Source organism: Diadema antillarum, unplaced genomic scaffold (assembly GCF_040938485.1).
Source record: "Diadema antillarum isolate AM-2024a unplaced genomic scaffold, OU_Dant_1.0 seq00001376_RagTag, whole genome shotgun sequence".
Classification (NCBI taxonomy): Eukaryota; Metazoa; Echinodermata; class Echinoidea; order Diadematoida; family Diadematidae; genus Diadema; species Diadema antillarum.
The window spans coordinates 305,122-322,943 of NW_027272136.1; the positions used below are offsets into that span (position 1 = coordinate 305,122).

Sequence of the window (17,822 nt, forward strand, 5' to 3'; positions counted from 1 at the left end):
GAAAATCTGGCTTACATCCAATGGCCTTAAACTAAATGATGATAAATCTGAGTTTCTGTTATTGGGATCAAAGCATATAAGCAAAGTTGATTATCAGTCATGTCATGTCAACGTCGGTAGCACTTGCATTACTCCGTCGAAAACAGCCCGTAATTTAGGTGTCATATTTGATCAGGAAATGTCATTTCGAAGTCATGTAACTCATATTCAGCGGAATGTTCGATATCAGTTGCGTAATTTAAGTTTCATAAGGAAATATTTGTCTAAATCTGCAGCTGAGATACTTATTCATGCTTTGATTTCTTCTCGGTTGGATTTTTCGAATTCATTGTTGTGTAATCTTTCAAAAAAAATGTCACAAAACTTCAACGGTTGCAAAATTCTGCTGCCCGATTGTTAACTTTTACTAATAAGTTTGATTCCATGTCACCAGTTCTCCGTTCCTTAATTGGTTACCTGTAGAAAAAAAAGGATTATTTTCAAGATTCTGTTATTAGTACATCATTCAGTTCATTCTTTTTCCCCAATATACATAAGTATTTCTGTTCAAAAATACAATCCGACACGAAGGCTACGTTCATCATCAGATGCATTCTTACTCCAAACACCCAGAGTAAAACATGGGTATGGTGATCGTGCTTTTTCCGTTATGGGACCAAAATTGTGGAATCAGTTACCTCTTCAGTTAAGGGGACTGTCATCTACAGAGTCATTCAAATCCAAACTTAAAACTTATCTGTTCCTTTCATACTGAGGACTGTAATTGCTGTATGTCATTAATATTGGATCAATATTGTATTTTTAATTGGTATATGTTGTATTCTTTATTTGGTATATATTTGTTTTTGTTTACCATTTTCTTATTTGTTGAAATGTTTGAATATGTATATATGCATGTAAATATATGATATCTTTTCATTTTTGAAGCGCCATGAGCACTGAAAAGTGGACCTGTGCGCTATACAAGTAGCCACTATTATTATTATTATTATTATATTGTAGGCCTATATTGTATATATATTGTATATATTGTCTATATTATTGTATACATTATTGTATAGCGGTTAGTTTCGATTTAGAAGTATAGGGATATAACAACGAGACCAAATTGGTTAAAAATTCATTTATTATGACTAAGCTACTCATTTGGAAATGCTATCATAGCTTGATAAGCATATCTGTGCCCGACAAACAAAATGACACCAAAAAGGTTTTGCCACCTCAGGTGGTACCTATATCTGGCCTGGCCCATGGACTATACGTCTTGAAGGTAGACTAATTGCACATTTTTCGGCGACCATACAGCTGCTGCAGGCCAACAGGACTGTTTACAGTGGCAACCATCAATATTGTGCCTCAACACACCTGTGATTCTCAAAGAAAATGTTTACTGATGAAACCTTAGATGGAGTTGAATTCAAATCCTCATGGAAGAAAGAAAGGTAGGTTTTGACATATCAAGGAATATTGTTATTTAGCCTAGACATGCAGCTTCATCTCCCACTGGCACTGCAGCACTATGCGTAGGCATATAATAAATACCTTGACGATACACACAAATTTCATTGGTGGAGTGTACAGTATGTACGCCGTAGCGGTCGTAAATGGGAGCGCTGGAGTGCCTCGTAGTGTATGTGTGAACTGTACACACAGCCCTGCATGTCGCTGTACACGAGTGGCGCGACAGGCACGGCGTCTAGGATCTTGCCGGGCTACTAATATAGTTGGGTGTCCAACACATCCACACCCTAATGTTTTTCTAGCAATAGATACTTAAAACATCTCACAATTTGCCTGAAATTGTACTCACATGTAAAGAAAATAGATTATTCCACTCTGAATTCACAACTTACACTGTACACCACTCACCAGTACCGGTACTGAGAGTAGCTGAGACCAGTGGCAGTAGTGTACAGTAGTACAGAAGTGTGCATTTAAAATAAAAATGTGATTTGTGGTAGACGTCTTAACTGTTAGTGTTACTGTTAGGCCTACATGCTCCAAAATAACACTTGGAACCCGTGGGTTGTTATTTTGACACACTGTCATGTCAATTGTGCCATTATTTTAAAACCAGCAGGCAACACCCTTGACTGAAAGATCGGTCTGTATCTGTCCGTCGGGGAATGTTCCGCGGAGACTTCGTCTGGCTTCACGGATCCCCTCCGTATACAGACCGAAGTCAATGATCCCAGCTCCTGTGTGGAGCAACGCGCACAGATCAAACGTTACGATAAACCAAATTTCTGACAGCTTTTTTACATTCAAACAAGTTTGACATGACATGACACATTATGCAGCAATATTTGGGGTTAATTTCTCACATTGTGCAATCGAAATACTCACAGTAACTCGGTTATAATGCAGAAATTTTATCCATATCGCAACAGCGCCGTTCGCTAGCTGTAGGTCGCCATTTTGAATCTGTAAACCAATCACATGCGAGGTACGTGTTTTAGTAAAAAAAACACGTAGAAACTACCTCGCATGTGATTGGCTATTAGATTCATACTGTATGTTTCTGCAGTTTGAATGTGACGACGTGACAGGCTGGTTGATGTGTGTTTTGCGTTGAAAATTTTACCGAAATATTGGATTATTCATTAATCTGGTGAGTGTAGTCTATTCTTGAATAGTTGATTTAACTATTCAAGCTTAAATTTGCCGACCTAGGGCTGTGAATTAGACGCAATCGAGAAGGGTGAGGTACCTCACCCAATTTTCCGTAGAGACAGTGGTTAAGAACATCCACACAGCAATGGGTAGTGGTACCTTCCGTCTGTCTACGGAGGACAGTGTTAATGGCAAAATATAAAAGAGTCCTCCGGACAGACGGATCTTTCTGTCTAGCAACACCCCTACCTTCTGGTTCTATTGATGTTATGTGTGAAATGCAATGTGAATTTACAATATAGAACCCTAAATTTACAGTAAATTATCATTGTTTTGCTGTTGATCTTCACATGCTGTGCTAGTACCTAATACCGTAGTAGTACTGTAGTAGAGTCTAGACCTAGGAAAAACAGAACTAGAATTCTAACACAGCAAGTGAGATCTACAGTTTGCACATTGACAGAGAGCAATCGACTCTTAGAACAGTCTCCCTTCATCACTTCAGTAATCTTGGCTCCTTCCCTCAAATGTTTACACTATTAAACAGTAGGGTAACATCCCCAGTATTCGGTCACTTAAGCTTTTTTGCAATATTTTTCAAATTAAAATAATACATACATACATGTACATCATATCTACAGCAATGTATGTGAAATATATCAAATTTCTTTAATCTCAATTTCATTTTAGAATTTCACAAAATCGCAAAATATATCACCTTGAAAATTCCCCAGTATAGGGTCACCGGCACCAGTATTCGGTCACGCGATATGCACGTTCTAAGTCACTGCGTGTTCAAGGCAGCTGAAAAACGCGCACGCGCTACCTTGTTGGCGCAAAATTGCATCGGGGACGTTGCAGCGCCCATTGGTGACCGAATACTGGGGACTCAGCACTTGCATTCAACCCTTGTACATTGAGACACTGTATCGGCACATACGGAAATTTTGTTTTTCTTTTGCGTTTTTGAGGATACCATCACACTCCAAGCTTGCGATAAGCAAAAAATCCCGCGAGAGAATGCCGTATTTCTCGATTTTTAGCGCTTTTTGGGCGACCCGTACTCTTAAAACTGGGCCTTATCCGCGCGCGCTTTTGGAAAGTAGCGCCGATTCTGCACTTTTGACGGTAAAATTTGGGATTTTGGATGGATTTTTGGAGGGGGCTATTCCTGTTGTGAATGAGTGTGCAAGTACCAGTATGTGAATTGATGTGATTTGCGTGTTGTGACAGTTGAACTTTTAATACTGGCTGGTGACTAGTGATAAGTGACCGAATACCGGTAGCTGACCGAATACTGGTGCTCTTACCCTAAAGTCTAGGTTGGACAAGCACTGGTCCTCCCTACACCAATCTCTCCCCTAGGGAATTTTAATCCATTCTCCCACCGCACATGTGCAATGTAAGTTTAAGTAGGATCATGCACTACATGTGTGAAGAAACAACCGTAAGTCTCGACTTCGCGACCTAGACCACCTTCTACTACTTCTGTACTGACTCTATACTGTCAATTGATGAGGAGGAGTAGTGGGAGGATAGTCTTCACATTAACATGTACTATAGATGGGAGGACAAGAGGGCAAAAGGCATGGTATTTATGGGCAGTGCAGAGCTACCAAGTCTCACGCATTCTGCGTGAGACTCAAGCATTTAGGGTCCGTCTCACGATCTCACGCGTGGCACCCATTTTTCTCATGCATCGGGCGGAGTCTGCAACTTGGGCCTATTATAAGGAGCATACAGTTGTAGCTCAAAGGATTAAAGTGATAGTTTCAATTGAAGGTATATTTTCCTTTTGTCTTTCAAAATAAGTAAAAAATAGTCACTTAAGTATGCACCTGATCGCACCATTAAGAGCTTAAAATTGAAAAAGCTCCCTACCGCGGGAGGCCAAAGGGGGGAAAAACCCCTCCCACATTCTCGTTCACGCGCACATTCTCGTCCCCGAGATGCCTAGTCATGAAAATCTCACTAATGAAAATTTTTTGAACTTGGCAACCCTGGCAGTGTGTCACGGGAGTACACGCATGATGTAGTGCTGCTCTTTCCAGTGACGATCAAGCCTGATTTTGAAGGTGTCCATACTTGGAGCCTCGACTGTACATACCTCCATCTGCAGAGAGTCCCAGCCATTGATCACGTGCATTTGTCCTGCTCCTTGGCTTTACAAGCTGAAGCCTGCCTGTGCTCTCTTGAGGTTGTAATGCATTGGCTGGTTCAAAGAAGTAGTCCAAGTTTATTCTCTCTTGTTCATAGATTATCTTGTAGATATCTACACGTAAATTACGTATTACGAAACTTGCAGGAAAGGTTGAGAATGACTCAAGGAACCGATGATTAAATTTTGGTAGTGATCCGGAAATTTTAAAGGATTTTATGAAGGATTTTCAATATTTTGGCAGGTAGAATCAATGTAACTTGGGAGTTCAAGCTGCGCATTCTTGAGGTTTTCGTATGCGCACTAAAGTACTTGTATGTGCTCTAGTTTCTGCTTGGGCGAGGCGAGGATTTATGATGTAGCAAAGGCTTCTATTTTGGGAAAATCAGGTGATTTTTCAGCATGCATACATGTACATGTACAGTACATGTGGGTGGAAATCACTGAGCTCTATTGAAGAGCAAGCATCAGTGGAAAGTAGCTGCTTGGTGGAGGTCTGTGCTCTCAGAGTGCTTTTCTAGTTTGTATTGTAAATTAGATACACACTCATCAAATTCAATGTCTGTTGAAAAAACTGTAAGCTATATTTATCTTTGCATTGGCTGCATATATGTACTTCCACATTTAATTCACGAAAATTGGAAATATTTCCGGTTGTCCATCGAGGTAATAGGACTAATTCCCCATAAATAAACAAGAAAAGGGGCCCATAGTATGACGTGCATTTGTGCAATGGTATTTGGCATTAAAAATAACAATAAAAAAGGACATTAAACAATCTAAACAATAGTCCATCGTAATGTATTTACATTATCAAATGCATCAAAACATTTTGTGTCTTGTCTTCAAGATGATTAAACCTCTTGAAAGCCATTCAAGTTCAGCCCGATAATAAAAAAAGTGTTGTACATAATGTAATTACGATTTGAAAATTCAGCTGGAAAATTGCTACACATGTAAACGAGCTCAAGGTAAAAAAAAAAAAATAATAATAATGTGATCCACACGTCAAAGTAGAAATATCTGTTGAAATGCATATTTTTGTACTTACATTGTAAGGCTATGTATCAATGCTAATCTCAATTGATTTAAAACAGTGCATCGGCAACATGCACATGACTTTCACATTCAATTCACTTAGTTGAGTAAATTAGAAATAGTTCTGATTGTCCCTAATATTAGTATTTATGATTGTAATAATATCAATTTATAAAGTGCAAAACGTTATATATTCTTCTGCACTGCAAAAGCTTGTGATATGCTTGACAATATTAGATGCACAGTTAAATGAAAATTTTAAGTGTGTCTTGAGTCTTGATTTACAGACTACTGTAGTTGGGGATTTCCTAATTTCTAATGATAAAGTCATTCCACAATTTGAGAACTGTGCAGGCAAATGCTCGGTCTCCCAGTGTTATTTTTGTTTTGCATGTTGGAATTTGTAAACGAAGAGTACCCTGATAGAATTGCACAGATTATGAGTGTGTTTATGAGATTTACCTGGAGCTAATGCTGATTTTACTTGAACAAACAAGGAAGAATGAAGGCCCATATGACTCACATTTAGCAGTGCATGGTATTTGACACTCAGTCTTAGAATAACAATAAAAATGACATGTGACCCTCCACCTCAAAACAAACAAAAAGTCACCAGACATGAATTTTTAGTTAAGACCAGATTCTGAAAGAGCAGACTTTAAGCTTTAAAATGATATAACTCAAATCAAATGGACTCTCCTAACCTATCTCAATATTGGAAAGAAAGCACAAACTCAGGAAAAATGTGAACTGAGAAAAGAGGCTCTAAAGTACAGTGTCTATTCAAGCGCTTAATCTTTTTAGCAAGCCGTGCTGGCTGTGCGATGAACGGGACAAAAAACAGGAAGTAAACCACCAGAGTAACAACAATGAAGGGATTATCAGATTAAACTGAAATTAAGCATGCCACATTAACACATTCTGTCCATAATTAATACCAACTTTCAAAGCGGTAGCACTATCCTTTCAAAAGTTATTAGAGTTAGAAGTGAAGAGTGTGGACAAGGTTTTTCAGAAATGAAAAAGGGATTCTAAAGACACACCTGATCACACTATTCCACCAAAAATGTTTGAGATAAACTGCTAAAAAAACACACTTTCCTGCCCGTTTTATTATACCAAATTTCAGCATAATGTAAAAGAAAACCCGCTCTTTCAGAAAATATGAAAAAGTCAAGTTCGGCTGGGTTGACCCATTTCACTAATATTTTCAGTCCTCACGCAAAATCAGTGTGTGCGACTTTATGTTCGTTTTGAGGTGCACGGTCACATATGATCTATACAAATTTCTTGGTAGAGAACAAAATCAAAAACATGGAGCACTATTGCATTACATTTGATAATGCCATCTTTTATTACTGCAAAAATGTGTACTGTAAAATCGGAAATGTTTGTGTGCATTTCAAATTCGTGAATTTTGCGAGAGCCAAGATTTGTGAAATTAAAATGGACGCGACAGTTCTTGTCTGCACTACATTGAATGCCAGTAGCAATACATAAAAGTTTCATGTCCTGAAAAGTGATCACTCGATGCATTTAACTTAATCGAACCAGGTATGCATTACTGCGCAATGATTCTGGCCTTGATGTCAAAAGTCAGTGAAAATGGCACAACTTTTCCCATATTTTGAATATAGCTCAAAGTGTTGTCATGAAAATGGATGTTACCACTTAGTAATTATTTGAGGAATTGAGGGCCATGGGGTCATAGGGCAGGGGCAAGGGTCAAAGGTCAAGTAAAAATTATCAAATTCCTAAGTACACCTGCTCTTTTTAACAATTTAGCCTTCATCCAAATGAAACCTACATAGTTCAAGGAAAGTAATCACTCAACACATTTGTGACAGACATGTCATTTCTTGTTTATTTATTTTTTTTTTTTTTGGGGGGGGGGGGGAGGCAATTACCAGTATACATGTGAAAGTGTCACTCATTCTCAAGTATTGCTCTGGACCTTATGGGAGAACCATGCAATACCAGTTGCCATAGCAACATTTCTAGTTTGTTCTCAATCCTTGCAAAATGAGAGACACAAGGAAGGAAATGTTGTCCCCAAATGGGAAGATGGTGTTCAAGGCTTTCAAATCGGCCAGTTTTCACCAATGGGGCAAAGAATTGCACCATGGTCCAATTGTGGTTTGTCCACACAACCATCTTCGAAAAATTTGAGCTTTGTCACAGTCAGGGACAGCTTTTTTACAATGAAATATTACAAACAAACAATTACCTCATTGGTTCCCCTTTTGCTTGTTATTTCTGGATACATGCACATGGTAGATATTCCATTTTTTTAAAACTGAAAATGCAGAAATTGTAGAGCTACAGTTGCCTCAATAAAAAACCTCACCATAGGGGACATGGGGAAAGGTAATGTTTTGTTGGTAGTCTATGATAGTACATCAACTGTTTCATCATTCTTTTATCTGGTAGTATCAGATTTTAGTTTACTGTAGAAAGCTGCAGCTTTGCGCATGTGAAGAGCAAGTTTATTCTGCAAATGCCTGTTGGTTGTACCATTCTTCTGTATGCTTTTCTTCACCTGAAGTTCAACCCATGTCCCACAAACATCAGTCTTTGGTCTTCCAAATCCGTAGTTGACATCATACGTGGCCCTTGAAGTTGTCATACATCATGTAGTAAGTCCAAAAATGAACCTGACATGATACCTTTTTTTAGTTCTGCACCACTCTTCACCCTCAAACATGTTTCAGGAAAATGTACTTGCAGAAATAAGAAATACAAAATGAGAGGTACTGTACATCGTACATGTGGTATCACATATTGTAATCTCCTGTATACCTGTTCATCTATTTAATAAGTTGGATATTTTTAGCCAACAATTATTGATGGCAGTTTCTAGATTGCAATGAGGATGATGATAGTGACTTCTAATTGTACTTGATCATTAATTATGAGCAAATCGATGTGTATGTTTGACTTCAGTTGAGGACTGTAAATGCTGCAAATTGTAATGCAATTGTCTAATATTACTACATGTAGAGAAGGCAATAATGCAACATGTTGATCATAACTAGAAGTATTTATGAGTTATAATTAATCTCTCGCAGCGTCCTATCACAAAAGCATACATAACATAATTTTCCTGATAATGTAAAGTCAAGAAAATTATTGATCTTGCATCACAGTAGTGAGCTAGGGAAAGAGGCAGAGAGTAGAGGAAAAGTACATGTAAGTAGACTATGGGATAGGCAGAAGGATATGATTCAAGAGTATAGGTGAAGAAATACAAGGAGAGTAATGCTTAGACTAAAATTAAAAGATAGGTAGATAACTAACAATACTAAAGCGAGCTGGTTGCATCTACAACCCCTCTTTCCCAATAAATGCATCCTTATATTTATCTTTCAGTTGTGAATAGACTAAGTAAAAATTTCTTGAACCACCAAAGTTTTTATTTCAACACTGAAGAAAATGCAACAATTCGTAAGCCAACACTGTCTATATTTAGCAAGAAAAAAAGAAGACAGAAAATGCAGAATTCGACATCCCAATCTTAATACAGGCATCTAAAAGTTTTTGCAAATATGCTTCCTGAATTTATTATGAATATGAAATGAGGTAACACTTTCTCCTTTGCTCCCAATCAATTCTCATACCTGGTATGTATACTAATCCATAATTATTGTCATGCCCTCTAACCAACATCATTATGTGACAGAGTGAATACGTACATATTAAAATTACTCTACTACACATATATCCACAATCCCTGGCTCATACACTTGAAAAAAAGGTGAAAAGGAAGAACTCGAAAACAATATTTTAAACCTGAAATGATTGCGTTTTGAATGAAATAATTAAAGATGGAATATTACAAATATTGTGGAAACTATTTAAATCACATGTATGGAAAACGAAACTATGAAAATTATAAAATCATGAAAACTAAGAGATATTCAAAGAGTGAAAACCAACACAGCACCATTGTGCTGCACAAACTTGTGCATGACAAGATGACGTCTGTAAATATGTAATTAGAAAAGAATGAAATAAATAATTCGTATATTTCCTAACAGCTCGCCAAGCTACAACAATAATCTTACGATGTAAATTTTGGATGAATTAACAGGAAGTAAAGTATAAAACAAGAACAGAAAGATATTTAAGATAGTAACAATAATTATATGTACAAGCTCATACACTCATAAATAAGAATACATAAATATGTCATAATATGCCTCTTACAATACAAAATATGCGTAGAATATGTTTACCTACTATATGAGCAAATTAAACCGTCCACAGCGCCTCGCCAGCAGATCTGTTATCAGTTAGATCATATGCGTCACCTACACAATAAAAGAAGTTAAGTTCCACTATAAAACTCATGTAGACTGACCAAACAATCCTCATATAAAACGAATATATTCAAATGTTTACAAATTGTAACCAGCTCTCATAATATTTTCGTAATTAACTCATAAATCATAAACAGATACCGCGTTACGGAGCATATGACATACCCCCCGGTACTGGATATCGCTAACATTAATAAGAAGATATTCTGAATGTGTACTACAGTAATAAATAATATTTTTCACCAACCAAAGATTAAATAGAGGTCTGATGGTAATAAGACAATCCTGCTAATTTGCAATGTAAATATTATCAAAGCAAACAAACAAATAAGATATTTGTGAAATACGTATTTGATAATTATAATCAGCAAAACAGCTGTTTATGTGCTTACCTATAAAAGAGACTTTGTCGTGTTGTAAAATAAAATCCGTTATGACAAACGGGAGTGCTTTGAATTGAGCTTCCAGAGTCTTTACAAGTCAATACATCAATAAAATAGATTATAAGCAAACAATAATAATATCGCGCTATGATACCTATAAGGCGCGTGGTTACCATGCTGCTAAACAACACGCGCCTTTGGCTATCCAGCCATGGTAACCGCGAGCATGCGCCGTGTGCTCATTGAATGGTGCTGATGGAGATATTTCTTTTTATCCTTTATTTTCATTCTATAAAAAAATTTCAATATAATGAAAAAACAAACAAACTGCTGTTCCAGAGTTGAAACTACGTTGTTGGCGATGGAGACAAAGTAGATGGGTGAGTGTGTGTGTGTGTGTGTGTGTGTGTGTATGTGTGTGTGTGTTTGTTTGTCCATGTAGCTCAGTGTGCTACATGGACAATCATTATTATTGTATATTTTTTTGAAATTGTTATATGGAATTAATAAAAAGATCACTGAAAAAAAAAAGTGCTCACATGCAGGTGACAGGTGTACAGGATATGCATCAGGACTCCTCATTCCATAGCCTGTAAGAGATACACATCCAGCAGTTCTCAAGATAATGTGTGTTTCCACAAAGTAGCATCATACCTCATCATTCAACTTTGCTATTTGCATTCTCCAGGTCTCTCACATCCAGTGGAACTCAGACCTTAGAGGTGCAGGTCCATGACGTTGCAGCGCAGGCTGTGAAGAGGGCACATGTGGAGGTATAATTACATCTACACCTTGTACCTGATGATTACTAGCTTTTCATCCTGACTTTTTGTGAAGAGAGAATGATTGATTTCTTTTTACAAATTTTGATGAAAACATTTATTCCATATTAATCTTAATCCCCCCATCCTTGGGGAATAAATCAAAGTATCTTGTTAACACACACAAAACTGCACACGTAATGGTGTGCGATTTAGGATCAGGACAATAAACTTCAATACCACATTCACTCAACCGGTGAAATAAGGAACTTTGTATTTCATTTTGCATTCACCTGAAGTAATGTCAAAGGAAAGCTGTATTGGGCAATAGTCTTTCAGCTATTTTCCAGGATATTCAATGCTGGTTGCAAATCATCCACCAGATAAAACCCTTCATCCGAAATTTTATTGTATTTCATTATGGCTAAATTAAAAAAGATAAGGATTAAATCCTCGGTAGTGTGTGTTTGCATTTGATAGTGTGGAAAAGAGCATTGTTTGTCATTAAGACCTTAGTCCTCACCTGCAACCTCCTGTTAATTCCAAACAGGTCCAGACAATCCCTGAGCCAGAGACAGTCCCCAATCTGGAGCTGTTAGGCTCCAACCCTGAGGTATGACCTATGTGTACTTATTTTATCTGTGTGAGTTTGTCTGTTGTTTATGTCTAATGTGGTGAAAATATAGTTCTTGCAAGCCTTCTTGCATTTGTGGTATTACATATGGTAAAGACTGAGCCGGCCTGGCAGCAAATCCACCATTACTGTGCAGTGTCCTGTGCAAACATGCTGTTTCGCACATGGGACACCACAGTAATGGCAGATTTCCTGACAGGTTGAGTTGATCTATAGTGTTGAAGTACACTGTAAACACAGGGAGCATGAATTAACCATAGGTTTCCAAGTGAAGAAGAACCATACAGAACAAACACTGTGTGTGTCACTAAATATCAGCCCATGCATTGAATAAAATGAAGGCTTTATTTGGTGAAGTAGCACTATGATCATGCATCACATCTGTAAATAGCATTGTCTGTTAGCATTCATGTTACCTCGCATGCAGTGTGTGAAAATGTGTTGATAATGATGTAGATAAGTTTGCTTGATTAGGATGTGGATAAGCTTGACCAAAATGTGCAGTCAGGAGTGTGTACTGGAATGACTTCATGCAGGTAGAGGAGTAACAGGAACCTGACAAGTAGAATACCCTGTTATTTCCAGGGGGGAAAATATCACACAAATAGAGTGACATAGAATCCCTCAGAAATGATGTGGTAAAGAAAGACGTTTAATTATTGCACAGTTCCCATAATCAAGATGACCCACAGGTACTTGACTTAAGTCTTAAAGCATGTTACGGACTTGTCATGAAGTTCCTTCCAGGAGCGAGAGAAGAACTCTCTTTGCTGAGCACTGAATTCTATACACTTGGTTACCATGGCAAAAGTCATGCTCATTGGATGAGTTCATTTGCAGTGTGGATAACTCCAATTTGTATACTGAAAACATTGAGCTCTGTTTCCAATGATGAGAATCTGTTGTGTGTGACATTGAAGTGTGAAGAATGTTTACTCGTGGTCAAGTATGTGGATCTTTGATGTGACTAAAACAAAGTATTCGCACTATACAAGTGAAGTTGACACAGCACAGTGGTACAGAGTTTAAAGCATTATAACTCACTTCATACTTTTGTGTCAGCAAGTTTGAATTTCTGTCTCATTAGGGTCTGCCCGACATTCTTCAGTGCATAGTTTATGAAACAGTACAGAATACTCCTAAATTTCTCACTGATTACAGTCACTAAATATGCCCTATATTTAAATATTTTTTTTTTGTTTTCACAAATCTCAGGAGACTACTGCTATTCATTATTTTAACAATACACAAAGATATTAACTCTGATCCCAATGTGATTGCGAATGCGTATGCATTGGTTTGCAATACACAATATTATTGCATGCACGAGACACGTGAGAATACTGTTTAGTAGAATGGAGTCTTGGCATGCCTACTGTGTAAATGAATGTGCAAACTCCCTGATTTCTCCATCCATTGGTGTACTCCATGACTGTGAATTTAGCCACTCAATAAAAAATGCCGGGAAGTCCCAATTTGGGAAAATTGAACTTGCTGAATATATGCCGTATACAGTATGTTACCATTATTGTACTGAACCACTAACTGCATCAAATAATGCTTTTTCCCCAAAATAAGGGCTTGGGTGACTTTCTTCGTCGTGTTCTTCCTGAAGTGTCCCGGTGTTTAGATGAAAATGCAAGAAGCCATGCATTTGATGGTAAGTTGTTCATTCTTTTGTTTGTTTGTTTTGCCATAGTAGAAAGAATAAATGTTGCATTGGAGCTCTCTCTATCACAGTCATTGTCAATTCTATGAACCTTTCTGAGGTTGATAGCTTCTGATGCTGCAGAGTTCAATTCTGTTGAATACATTTCATCTTGTTTTTTTTAAATGTCCGTCATCTGTGTTCATCCTATTAACTCAAATTGATTGTTCTTATTTTCCATCCAAACTCTTATATTATGTATTCATCTGCTGAGCTCCTTTTTTTGAGAGGTAGGGGTGGGGTGGGGGTTGGGGTGGGGTTCTTTTTCAGTTCTCTTAGTTGTTCCTATGCTTTGTGTCATTTCTTCATATTTGTATTTCATACCACCATTGTTTCTGCTTAATCATATGTTATGTTATTTTCAGTTGTTCCTGGAGGTTATTTTTTTTCCGCATTGATTGTATGTATTTATTACTCACTATCATCATAGGTTTTCTGTGGTACTTTTGAATCATCTCTTTTGAAGTTTTTCTTTCTCTGTTTATTTTTATTTGTCAAATGTCACAACCAATTAAGGCTATGAGGTGAACTGGCAGGATGATAATAGTGCTGTCAGTTGTCTCCATGTCCTGGAGCACACTGCCCTCAACAGAGAGCTCCAGTGCACAGGACTGTCCTGGAATTGCCATGGGTCCACACTGGCAGTGTCCTTTGGCAGGATGGACCACCAGGACTGGTGCACACACAAGGTGAGAGGGACTTGGTTCTTCCTGCGATGACCTTCACCCAGTGATGTCATTCTTACATGTAGTCTTTCTGCATACATTATGTCTCCAGCATCTACCACTTAAATCGAAAATTTGATTTTGATCCATTTTTCATGCTTTTCTGTGTGTCCTGTCATTTTTGATAGCCATCTGGATCTGGATGAGTCCTGTAGAGCCCACAATCTAGATACATGTAATGCTAGTTGTATGTAAACCACTTACTGGACATGATAAAGGCCATAAGAGGAGAAGTAATTTAAATATACATGTCTTTAAGCACAACCTGCAAAATCTCAATTCAAAGGGTTTATATTCAGGATTGAAGACACTGATCTGATCTGATGCCAAAGTTCAACTACCTCAATTGTGTCTTCTAAAGCACCCCTTCTCTTCACTTGCTAAAGGCAGTCTACCTGTCTACAGCAGCTTCTTTCTTTTGTGACTTAACTCACCTAGGGCATGGGCTCAAGAGGGCAATTGTGATGTATTTTCATCAGTTCAAATGGTAAAGGTGGCCATCATGTGGGCCCTTTGTTGGTACCAGTAGGGTGGAAACCATTCAAGTTTCAAAGATCTTCTCTAGATTCAAAGTAGTACAAGTAAATGGATATTGCATTTTTTATTCTCAGAATTAAAGGTATTGCTGAACAGTGCCTATGGTCGCAAGATTGGGCATTTTAGGGGCTAACAAGTTTTGGGATAGGGCCCAAAGGATTCATCTTGAATTTTCATTTTCTTCCGTAAAATGCATTTTAACCAAACTCAGCAGGGATTATTAGAAGTGGTAAGATATTAAAAAAAAAGCTATTCAAATGGTTCAAGTGTTTTCATTGTGGCCTCAAAGCACCAAAGTTTGTAACTCTTTGCATCCCGAAGTCATGTCTGGATGTGAAGAGTATTGTCATTTATAACAATAGGCAGTGTTTTTTTTTTTTTTTTTTTTTTTTGTATAACAACGTGAGATGGACCCAAAGTTAAGATTGACGTAAGTTCAATTACACAATGACATGTCTCGATCATTTCCTATGAATCTTACCTCATAATTTAGAACTTATGGTCGGCTGTATGATAGCCCTACTACATCGACCACCCTCTTGTAATAGACCGACCGTGTATTAATTGGCGCACTGAACGCTTAGTACGCACTTCACTGCACGCAAAGCACATAAAAATGGATTGGCTTTGACTGTTGATGAGGATGGTGTGGGAAAACGCGAAAATTCACCGTTCATTAACAAAGTTAATGGTTTTAATCAAGGACAAAATTTCGAATGATATTTTCACCGAATCGTAATGTAATGTCTATGGAAGTTTCTAAAAAGCTTCGTACAACACGGTGTTCAATACAACTCGGTTTGCGTGCATTGTCAATGCAAAAACAGCGGTCGATCTCAATAAGGAGCGTTACCGCGGGAGCTGAAACGAGGCCATGCAAGTTCGACGGCGATATTTTTGCACTGAACTTCGAATCGAAAAGGGAACAAAGGCATTTGATAGCCTAGCTCTGGATTTTCTCAATCGTGTAGGTCAAGTTTTTTGCATGAATTTTAGTAGTGTTAAATATTCTTATCAAGCAAATAAACATTAGGCGGTCGATGAGTAGTAGGTCCAACCGTACAACCAAAATCTACTGTAAACATAACGAACCCCCTAAAATCCAATACTAAAGTGCAAGTTAAGTTCTGCTACTTTTGCTGGAGCAATTCATTCCTTACTGAGCATCATTGCCATCAATGATGCTCGATGAATTAAGGTCTACGTAAGCTTTTAGTAGAAAAAAGGCCTAGAACCCCTATAGAAAATGAAGTTAAAGACAGAAAATAGATTGTGGTGTTTTTAACGCACAATATAGTCTATGCACCACACGTAAACTTAATGCCTGTAGTAATAATATACCACCTTAGTAGAGTTCTGTTTGTTTCGTGTAGGTAGGTGGTTGGAACCAATTTTTGGCACTTTTGTCACTTTCAAATAAGTTTCTATGCAAAGACTAGGAGCTTTCTTCTCAGTCTGTCAAGATTTCCATGCCAAACGAAGCACATTGTGCAAATTCACACAAACTTGTGAGAAAAATGTATATAGAATGAACATTTTTGCAGAGCTAATGATCATGCATAATCACTCCATCATTTATGTTTTTGTTATTAACATGAGTATTATATTTTTTTCCATTTGGTTTATAGCATTCTGTCTGGCCACCCTTAATATGATTACAAATGCAATCTTGTTCCCTAATTTGTACAGATCAAGCAAGACTTCAGCCAGGAGATCATGGCTGAAGACAGGATGTTTGCAGCATGGCCATGTATGCTGACAAAGTACTCTACTATGGGGAATCAAGATGTCCATCGTAGCAAACGCTGCTTATTCGTCACACGGGTGACACCGATGGCCTTTCCCAAGGTACAGTTTAAATAGTATTGCTCTGTGTAGAGATTCTAATCTACAGCCCCATCAGTACCACCCTTTCCTTTTTTGCATTTGAGTTGAGATGAATTTATTAACATTATTAACAAAATACTTACAGTTATGAACATGACTATAAAAAAAAAATTGTTAGACCGATAAATTCATTCAATGCTTGTTAATTAATTTCTAAGACTTTCGCAAAAACTTGCAAAACTGAAGTGGATCTGTAATTTCAAAGCCAATATCAAAGAGATCATCCGGGCTCTTGATGACTCTGCTTTGTCCATCATTCAACTTGCAAGTCATGTTCCCGTATTTGGTTTTGTTGCCGATTCGACATCATGAGCTTCCTTGGCATTTATCATGCACTGATCGAGTGACACATTGTATGCCTTTAGATCTTCATTGATGTACACACTTTTCATGTTCTCTTTTCCTTTCAGACTAGAATGCCCAGAATACAGTTTGTTCCTTTTGTTTGCAATAAAGTGGACTTGATCTGCCTGCTCTTTCCTTCTTGCCTTTTCCCCAAGATGATGACAAGATCATGAAGATGAGATGTCCTCTTTCCAAATGTCTAAGCCCAGAGACTCCAACCCAAAGCACCTTCTGATCTGGAGATTCTCCCGCTTGAAACCCCTAGCAAAGGGAGACTCCAAGTTGATGTGTGCGAAGCCCCAAGTTCCTAGGGTTCTAGATGCTCTCTGGTGCTATCTAAGACTTATTTTTTCAACATACAATAGCAATAAGTAAGAAATCCTTTCCAACGGAGACACAGAGCCAGGGCGGGAGAAATTAAATCTCAAGCGGAGGAGAACGGGAGATTTTGCAAAAATGGGTTTTCGGCGGGAGATCTCCCGTCGAAAACGGGAGAGTTGGAGTCTCTGTAAGCCAACTTCCTTGGCAACATTTGACTCGCCCTCAGTAAGCTTTTCCTCTGTCTCCTCAGCCCCCTCTGGCAGGCCAGTCAGGAGAGATTGTCCTCCTTAGCTCATGTTGGACCTCGTCCTGCTGGAACTGAATCCTCAAGAAATGACATGTGGATTCAGAACATCTTTAATTGTGCTCATACAAGCTTCTTTCGCTCCTTGT

At 37.9% G+C, this 17,822-nt stretch overlaps 1 protein-coding gene across 1 annotated transcript; it reads left to right on the top strand.

The window, feature by feature from the left end:
- Positions 1-1,331: 1,331 nt before the first annotated feature.
- Positions 1,332-14,303, top strand: LOC139708823 (cytoplasmic dynein 2 intermediate chain 2-like; the record flags this gene model as incomplete). Its single annotated transcript, XM_071620781.1, has 5 exons — positions 1,332-1,442; positions 11,200-11,284; positions 11,823-11,885; positions 13,485-13,566; positions 14,131-14,303. Coding segments are annotated over exons 1-5 (462 nt in total), but the record flags the coding sequence as incomplete, so codon positions are not given.
- Between the last annotated feature and the right edge of the window lie 3,519 nt (positions 14,304-17,822).